General features: G+C 42.3%; 1 protein-coding gene across 1 annotated transcript in view; it reads right to left on the reverse strand.

Moving 5' to 3' along the window:
- Positions 1-2,175: 2,175 nt before the first annotated feature.
- The window catches only part of GPC4 (glypican 4), a gene marked incomplete at its 5' end in the record, with an annotated part of 51,377 nt that continues 43,747 nt past the window's right edge, over positions 2,176-9,805 (reverse strand). Inside the window, 5 exons of the mRNA XM_019521017.1 lie at positions 2,176-3,234; positions 3,875-4,050; positions 5,926-6,062; positions 6,618-6,764; positions 7,006-7,136. Of these exons, the coding sequence (XP_019376562.1) occupies positions 3,029-3,234; positions 3,875-4,050; positions 5,926-6,062; positions 6,618-6,764; positions 7,006-7,136 (797 nt within the window). The remainder of the gene's footprint in view (positions 3,235-3,874; positions 4,051-5,925; positions 6,063-6,617; positions 6,765-7,005; positions 7,137-9,805) is intronic.

A 9,805-nucleotide genomic window follows, 5' to 3' on the forward strand; every position in this document is an offset into this window, starting at 1 on the left:
AATCACCTAGTCTTAGTCTGATCTCCTGTATAAGACAAACCACTGCAACCCAGCCAGCAACTTCAGGATTAAGCACATCACTTGTGCCCAAGCGAGAGCAGATCTTTTAGAGCTATGACAACTCTTCAAGTGATGTCACTAGGCCAATTTGAAGTTCATCATTGTCCTGTTGGTGGGATTTTTTGTATAACATTCCTGTTGTAACAGCAATAATTGCTTCTATAAAATATATCTAGATAGATAGATAAATTGATAGATATTCTTTCTAGAGAGAGAGCGAGAGATAGATATTCTTTCTACATAGGTAGATAGATAGATGTCTCTGGTCGCTAACAGTGCCATCAGGGTATCTCAGTTGGCATGTTTAGGCAGTCAGGTGTCTTAATGACTTGACACCCAGAAACCAATATCACACACAACACCAAATAAAAGCAGGAAGACAACTTCTTCTCATTCTACATTTACGTTTACTCTGGTTTCTGTAGCCCCAGTTGACAACTCGTCCTTTGCTCAGCGGAGGGTTGTTACGTCATTCAAGTCCGTCACCAGACACATTTGAAACTCACGTCAGGTCTTTGCATTGTTTTCTTTTACCAAACGAATGAATAATAATTAGTAAGCAATTAGCTGGCAAACAATAAATCTCAATTCAGAAATGGGTTTCATTCTTAGGTACAGAGTGGGCAGACTGCCTGAAAACAGGAGCATTTACAGGGAACTTTCTTACATGCGAACGCTTATACACCAAAAACTGGAGATCTTGGAGAAGTCAGCTGTTTTGAATACAAGGGCTTTTGTTCCATCTCGTTCTCTGAGCTCGGATGAAGTTCAGTTTTTTTCCCCTTAGTTTAATTTTGCTGGCCTGCCAGCTGGGAAGGAGCCAGAAGGGTCATCCAGCCACACCGTGCTGTGATGTATGGACAAGGGGAGTGCATCTAAGGTTTGTTTATTGCAGGATTAAAATTCAAACGGGTAGGACCATTTAAATAATTAAAGGGCAATAGAAAAAAAAAAGCCATGAAACCAAACAAATCAGTAAAAGTCATGGAAACCACCAGCAATATTTAATTCAGAAATTCTCTTTGTTAGGGAATTTCACTGAAAGAAAAACAGCTGGATGTAGTTGAATCCTCTAAATTAAAAACAATCTAACAGGGTCTACAGGGATAACTCTTTCAGCTACATATTGGAGACCAGATTCATTTCTACCAAGTCAATGTAATAGCACTCAAAGCTAGAAAGGAAATTCCTCAGAACTGAGGTAGTTTCTAAGTATCAGTACATTTTCCAATGCCTCACAAGGCAACTTAGCTATTTACAATCCATTTTTTCCCCACACATAAAATTTATAACTTTTCAATTTTATGCTTCCATGATTTGTTTTCTGAAGAAAAAAAATCTAGCCAGAATATGCCTATTCTACCAACATCATGTTTTAATAAATAACTGGCTACTTCTAGTAAAATTAAGCTTCCAGGATTGTTTATATCAGCCAAGTATATTCTGGTTTTATAAGTTTTGCAGAAATTTGGTGTGAAAATAAAGTTGAAGAAAATGCTGACCCTGAGCTAACAAGTAGTTAACGTTTCAGTATAAAAATAGAAAATTATCCTTACAACGCAAGGTTGGAATATAATCACAAGCCCTCTCTCTGCAGCTGGGAGGGCCCAGCCGGCTTCTGACGGCAGTCTGAAGCAGGAAGAGACTCGCAGAAAAATTTTTAGTCTTTCTGAAGACTTTTTGTTTTGTAACGCTTTTCAAGTTATTTCATTTCTTCCTTTTCAAAAATATATATACTTATTTATTTCTGAGTTGACACAATGCTGTTCCAGCTGGGAACACCGGAAAAAGGGATTTGCTGCACGTTCGGTGCTGTGGTCGCTCGAGGCCTTGCCCGGCAGGACCGCCCAAGCTGCACGGTCTGCGCCGACGCTCGAGTGACGCCATCCCCATCCTACCGGGTGTAACCCTCAAGCTACAGCACCCCAAACCCACTCGGATGACAGTGCAACGTGCGGCTGCCATACTGGCTGGTCTTTGTCCCTGTGGACCTTCCGATCTGGGGAGAAAGACCGTCACATCAAAAACAAACCATCCCTAAAAGTCAGTGACATTCGTCTAAACGAATCTGCAGACGAGACATGTGTTGGCACTTGCACCCCCAAAAACATGAGCTGCTTCCAACTTTACGAGTTTAATGCCTTACACCTACTGGGGGGGCATGACAGGAGTGAAGCTACGGGGATTACAGCGAATTGCAAGAGTCTCGGGGGAACAACGGGCCGCGCTTCTTCGCTTCGATATCCTCTGGCTCTCTTCTAACGTAACCAAATGTCCTGTAAAGAAAGTATAACCTGCTCCTGGTATTAATGCTTCATGCAAATGGGGCATATGGTGGATAGACCCATGACGCCTTCACATTCTGGTCTACTGTATAATAAAGACAAATTGCTTCCATTTCCCTCCAGATAAGGCAACTAACATAACATGGATAAATGGGAAGTACATGAAACATCTTTTGCTTGTTGGGCGATTGTCCCTGACCCCCTACTCCCTCCCCCCCCAGCCCATAAGATACCATGATAAATAAAACTTGCTTCTGTACAGATATTTCAGATTTCAGAAACACATTTGTCACATGCCAAGATAGGACTCTGGGGTGTTTTTTTTTTTCCTTTGTTTGTTTTTTGCTTTTTTTTTCATAAGAAATGTGGTAAAATAAAATAAAAAAAGGAAAAGTGATAAAAACACAAAAGCAGAGCTAACTACAAGTCTGTATATACACTTTGTTAGCCACCTTTCACACGGATTCTTGGTGAACAGGACAGACTAATAGTCCAAGTCCCTGTTGTTCCCAGAATAGCAAATGACAAGAAAAATCAATACTTTAAAATCAGTGGCAACATAGTAAAAACTGTACACTGTTGTCCATTAACTTAAAAAGCAGAGTCACTAGATGGTATAAAAGTGAGAATGGGTGCCTTTTAACTTTGATAATAGTCTTTTTTCCCCCACTTAGGTTGCACAGTTATCTCCATTGTCTTTGCAGGGCCAAGCACAAAATGCTAAAGAAGAAGGCTATTGCTGATAGACCAAGATTGGTGGCAGCAGAAGTGTTTGCAGTTTTATCGTTCTTGGTGTTTCCTGTAATTTCAGTCACATTGAACTCAAATTCCAGAGAGCATTGCTGCAACTCGCAGCCACTTCCACTTTCTTCTCCGCTGCTCTCGTCACCTATAGAAAACACAAGCAGTTCATTTGCATCCCTCCGCACGGATCTGAACAAAACCGCCTAACTCAGGAAAGAGCAGGAAAAACAAGTTTTGGTTTTACTAAAAGGTTTCATTTCAAACATTTGCTGAAACCCAGTCGAAGTCATAGCATCTCTAGGATCAAGCATGGACTTCCTTGCATACGTGTCTAAGTGAAACGCATGCTTAAGCAGCGTCTTGTACCGTACAGGGAAAATATTGGACAAATACCAGGGAATGCATTTACAGTGCAAACTTGGCATGCCTGCCTCAAGTACTCTGCACTCCAGCAAGCTGCCTCCGTAACGGAAGTGGTGTTGTGGCATCCACACAAAGCTTTGGCTGGGCCAGTTAGCACTGCAAAGCAAAAGGGCCAACAAGTTAATTAACCCACTGGAGGTTGCAACTACACACAGCTCAACTGCTTCTAGGCTTAGAGACGGCCGGTGGGGAGCAGCGTGGCATGTCCCAAGGTGCCACTTCTGGGCACAGTAAGTTTTCCCTGTGGGCACAGCAAAGGACCCCATTTCTCTACCTTCCACCACTAGGTAACGGATCCCTAATTCATATCACCTCCCTCTGGACGGACAAGGCAATGCCATCCAAAGATGAGCCATACTTACTTATGTCAATGAAGTCGACGTCATTTCCATTGTAAGCATTCTTCATTTTATTAGTCATTACTCGAAGGGCCATGATTTGCCGACGAATCACCATATCTGGCTTTGTGATGTCAACTTCTACCTCGGGATTATTCACCTGGTTGGCTAAGCCATTCCCTGTCACTGCAAAGTCATACCTGAAAAGTAGAGTTGGCCATTATTAGGATGCATGTTGTCATGAAGAGCGTTTCAAGGATTGGGAGAGTTTTCTTAACGTGCCTCACACATGGGCCTATTTTCAGTCAGGACACAAGGGAAACAGGATTTTCTCTGCTACCAAAAAGGTCTGGAATTCTTAAAATAAAATTGCTCATAAGGCCAGAATGGGGTTTTCTCCCATTTGGGCACTGATTAAAGAGTTTTGATCTTTCAACTTCATGACTGCATGACGTTCCCGTAGACATGAAGTGGGAACAACATTGTCTGATCTTAATTACACCAGTCTGAACCTGGAAAAATCAATCGATGGTGAAAGAGGTATTCAGGATTTGCACTGGCATGGCTGACATCAAAGTCTAGACCTACTAGTGTTAAGTCTCAGGCTAAGAGTTAAGATCTCAGAGAACTGAAATCGTACAAAAGGACTGAATATCCAATTTTCTTAACTCTAGCAAAAAGCAGATTATTTGTGTAATCAGATTTGTGGCATCGAGTATCACAAAGCACTGTTCCTGATTGGTTTTAAAAGGAGGATTGCATTGCTATTAGCCTGGCTTGACCAGGATCAGACCAAAAGCGGCTCATGGGAATATGTGGTTCTGAAGCAACACAGGGTAGAAAGATGCAGTCTAGCTCTTTGGTTTTAAGTGTTGAATGATCATGCTCAAATGAAAATTTATGTGCTGCAAGAAAAATCATCTTCATCTACAGAGGGAAAGAACTTTATTTATCCAGGATTTCAATAACAAATTGAGAGAGAATTCATTGCTTCATATCAACCTGACAATTAATAATTTGGATAGAAAGGGGATAGGTTGTAGCCATGTTGGTCTAAGGACACAGGCAGACAAGGCTCTTTGTGTAAACATGATACCTTTTATTAGACCAACTCAAATAGCTGAAAATAGCAAAGGAGAATTTTTCTAACTATCTGAGTTGGTTTAATAAAAGATATCACATTTACCCAAAGAACCTTGTCTGCCTAATTTGCTAGAATTCACTTTTCCTGTTAATCTACCTGATGGGAGACTCATTCTGGAAAAATGCAACCCTGATCATTCAGACACCAGCTCCCAACACAGGAAAGCATCTTCATCCAAGGCAGCATGTAAGTTCGTGCTTAACTTTGGGAGCTTGCTTAAGTCCCGCTGAAACAAATACTCCAAAGCCCATGGGCCCAGGGGAGGCCGGTCAATTAGATTTAAGAACATGCCTTGTGTGTGAAATGGTTGCTTAATAGCCCTTTTGAATAGAGGTGGATTTTAAGGCTATTTTTCAACCTAAATTATTGTATGAAAAATTTTGCCCAGCTCTACCCTGGCTTTGGCAGTGTAGGATCAGACCTGAAATGCCAACAAAGCTGTCTACTATAATAAGCCAGGTCGGGTATTCACAATGCTAAAGCAGTTGTCACTGGAGAAGAATGTGCTGAGGATCATCATACGCTTCTGGGAACTGGAAGAGTTTCTTCCTGGCCTACGTATCAGAAACACTCTGTGGTTTCTTGACTAAAGTACGTGCCCTACATAAGCTACGTCCCAAGCAGATACTGGGCAGATGAACAGCAGAATGGTCCAAGGGTTATTGCACTAGATACCCACATTCAATCCCCCCCTTTGCCACGTTGTTCCTTGTGTCCTTAGCCACCACACAGCCTAAGTTTTCAAGCTGTAAAATGAAGATAAGAGCATTGCCCTGTCCAAGAAAGGATGGTGTGAACTATGCAAGTACTATAATGGGCACCCAAGAGAGGTACTGAAGTCAGAGACAGCCAAAATGCAACCAGGCAGACTCTGGAAGGCTGAAGTACAGTGTCCCGTGAAAAGACGGTGAATTAAGTCAACCCTTCCAACCTGCTCTTGGCACTCCCGTTCCAACATTTGTCCTCATTAACGCTGCCGGCAGCCATCTTCTCGTCGTTACAAATGTTGCCGGGCAGAGAGGACCAAAACTTTTTGGCTTGCTTCAGCTTTTCCTTTACATCAGTGACCTAATAATAAAAAAAAGAAAACAGAACATCAAAGTTAATCCCCGCAGAGGAAGCTGGAAATGGAGTTACATCACAATAGCTACGTGTAGGCCAGGACCTCAATGCACGTAGGCTGGCGTCGTCACATCAGACTCAACAGCCTCTGGGCTTGTTTGGGTTTATTTTATTATTTCAATATAGAATTAAACCCAGATTTTCAAGAAGTCTATCTTTCAGAAGAGAAGCCAGTAAAACAAGCACTTACCTGGAAAGCAAGTGCTGATTTAGTTCCTGTCTAGACCTGTAAGTAGATTATATCCTTTCAAGAGTTTCAGATCCCTGCGATTTCCCTCCACTGCTTTTAAAGTGACAAAATGGAAAACAGACAGACTGCCGTGCACGTGTGTACACACACGCAGACATACACACCCTTTCTTCTTAATTCATTTAAAGCCTTCACCTGGAAAAGCTACCTTTTAGGCCTGCCAAAGCTAACCATGGGGGTGACAAAGCACATTATGTGCGTTATGAACAGAGCTTGTTCTGTAGCAGTTCGACAGGTCAACATGCACTCACCAGCCTATCTAAACTCGTGCCAGCAGCTGTAGTTGGCCGCTCCTCTGGATTGTAGGGTCTAAAGCGAGCGCTGAAACCGCTCTCAGAAACCGAGCGAGAGGTCCGGCCTTGGGCCAGTGTTTTAGGCTGCCCACATCCTTGGAAAACCTATGCAATTTAATGAAGTAGCTTTAGAAAACAGGCATTCAAACAAGACCTTCCCTTACGTTTCTTATCCAAATACCATCAATCAAACACTACTGCGCCACGCAAAAATAATAAAACAGTGCTAACAACACAAGAAAAGCATTTAAGGCGACATTTTCCATTAGCAGAGATGAATATCATGTGCTGGAGAAATAAAAACAGGATTTTCTCTTTAAGCCACTGTAAAGCATTGACGTTTTACCTTCTGAGACACTTGCATGCTGTTCTCCTGCATGTTCATGATGGCGTCGGAAATTTTCACATCAATCGGGTCCATGACTGACTCGATGTTAAAAGGGCCCTCCAGCCTCTCGGCTACCATCAACATGGAATCTAACATGGAAAGAGGCAGATGTGAAGTGTTTTAATCGAGGAAAGGCAAGCACAGCACACAGCAAGTACAAACAGCAGCCCATTGAAAGCAAAGTCTCGAGTTAAAGAAACCCTCTCCCTGACGCCCACAACCCAGCTGTCTTTTACCATATCGCTCTTAAAAAGGCAACCTAACATTGCATTTTGAGACTCTGGGCCATTGCACTTGGACAAGCACATGTTTCGCTGTCAAGAAATCTTTTCGAAGGAATCTCACTCATCGGTGGTTCAACTGCTGTCAAGGATGAGAGACCTATCGCGGCTAACGAAAACAGAGGGGACGACACGCAAGGGCAGGAGCGAGCCGTTGAAATGCCACTGCTGATCGGCGTGCATCTTGAGGAAACGTGCTCTATGCCCAGGCTTTTAGATCTTATTCCAGCAAATAAAAGTAAAGGGATTCAGATGAAAGCTTGGGCCCGAATGTTAGAAACACTTAATGCAAACTACATGCAGCAAAATCTATATTTGATCAGAGAGAACAATCACAGTTTTCTCTAATGCACTTGTCTAACACAACCTAACAACAACTACCCACATTAGAATAAACCTCTGTTTATAACAAAGGGCTTTTATCTTCCCATTACACAATAAATAATTTTCAGCGTTAGGACAAAAATATTGGCTTGCTTATTATTCATCCTGAAGACAGACATCAGACAAGAGTGCCTGGAACCTACAAAACTGAAGTTTGGGACTTTTGATAAAAAGGAAGGATTTTGCACGCGGGAGGAATCAAAGGTTTCTGCTCCCTGGATTGCACCCTTTGCAACAAGGACGCTACATGAGACCACAGCCAAAAGCTTGGGACTAATGGTCTGCTTTCCTGTATCACTCAGGGCAAGCAGATGAAAAAAAACGGATGGTGGCTGTCACCGCACGATCATTCCCTGATGCACATGTATTTGTCAAATACAGCATTAAACGTGTCCGCTAGCTAGGGCATCTCCATCATTTTCTTCAGGCAGTTATTATTGGCAGGAAGTTTTTCTTCATGTTCAACATCTATATTTCCATTTAAATCCTCCTATAACACACATGCCCAGTGTCCCTTATACCATGCTAGGGCCATTAGTCAGCTCCCTCTTTGGTGTTTACACACTTCAAATATTTGCAGATTGATGTTACCAAACAGGCGGCTGTTAGCCAAGCCAAAGCATCGCTAACTCCAAGTCAGCCCCTCCCTCCCAGTCGTTTCTGTTGCCCTTTCCCATCTCCTTCCCTCATTTTGTCAGAAGACAGTCACAAACCTGCAATTTTGTCAACGATTTGTGTTGAACCCATAGGGTTTGTGCATTATGCAGGAGGTCAGACTCCACGACTGCAATGGTCCCTTACAAAAAGAAAAAAAAAGGCTGTGCAGGAGTTCCCTCTCAACGCCGATGATACGGCTGTTCACTCCCATTACGCAGCAATGGGCGTTTCACATTCAAAGAATTAATTTGTGCCGAATTCAAGTACTTCTTAGGGAACATAGTCCCTTTATCGGGGCAGAAAACTTCTGTGCTTTTATATTAGTGCTTAAAGGCCTATAAAGAGATCCCATTTATTAAACAGGTTTTAGTCACTCTGTTTAAAATAAAAATCCCGGTATAAGTAAGATACCTGTACATTTTAAAAAGAACCTTTGTAGAGGAAGTGTTTTAGCCCCATAAGCCCAATTCTTCAAAATACAAATAAATCTGTACAGGTCTTTTCTGAGGGTTGGCTGACTGAATAGGCAACAGCTAACACAGATCAGGAATTCTCTCCGAGGGGCTGCTATTAGAGTTGGGTGTGCACAGTTAATTTAAACTGCAATTAACTTCAACCTTGAGAATTGTGCCACCATTCAGGAGCGGATTCTCTCCGTCTCTCTCAGTTCAGCCACGATGCGAATATTTAAGCAGTCAAGTCTGAGGAGAGCTACAATTTATAGAAAACACAAAATGTCCTTGCATGCACACGCACACACATGCACGCACCATTAATACCAGAGCTGCTACAATCTATAGGTAATGCAAACACATATATGCAAAGACTGCTAATGTGCACACACGCACACTATTAATGCCAGAGCTCCTACAACATATAGGAAGTGTAAACACATAGATGCAAAGAGTGCTAATCACAGACACATGCACATACACGCACACAGAGCATTAATACCAGAGCAGCTATAATTTATAGGACATGCAAACACATACATGCAAAGCCTGCTCACACACCCACCCACAAACACACCCACACACAGCATTAAGGCCAGGGCTGTTACAATCCATAGGAAATGCAAACACATACATGTAAAGACTGCTAATTACACACAAACACACAGCATTAATACCAGAGCTGCTACAATCTATAGGAAATGTAAACACATATATTCAAAGACTGCTAACACACACACTAATGCCAGAGGGCTTACAACCTATAGGAAGTGAAACACATATATGCAGAGTGCTAATCGTGCACACACACACAGCATTAATTCCGGAGCAGCTATAATCTATAGGACATGCAAACACATACATGCAAAGACTGCTAATTACACACACAGCATTAATGCCAGAGTTGCTACAATCTATCAGAAATGCAAATACATACATGCAAAGGCTGCTAATGAGACAGTCACCCCCCCCCGCCCCCCCGTT

Source organism: Gavialis gangeticus, unplaced genomic scaffold (assembly GCF_001723915.1).
Source record: "Gavialis gangeticus isolate Ggan-Ray unplaced genomic scaffold, GavGan_comp1, whole genome shotgun sequence".
NCBI classification, from domain to species: domain Eukaryota; kingdom Metazoa; phylum Chordata; order Crocodylia; family Gavialidae; genus Gavialis; species Gavialis gangeticus.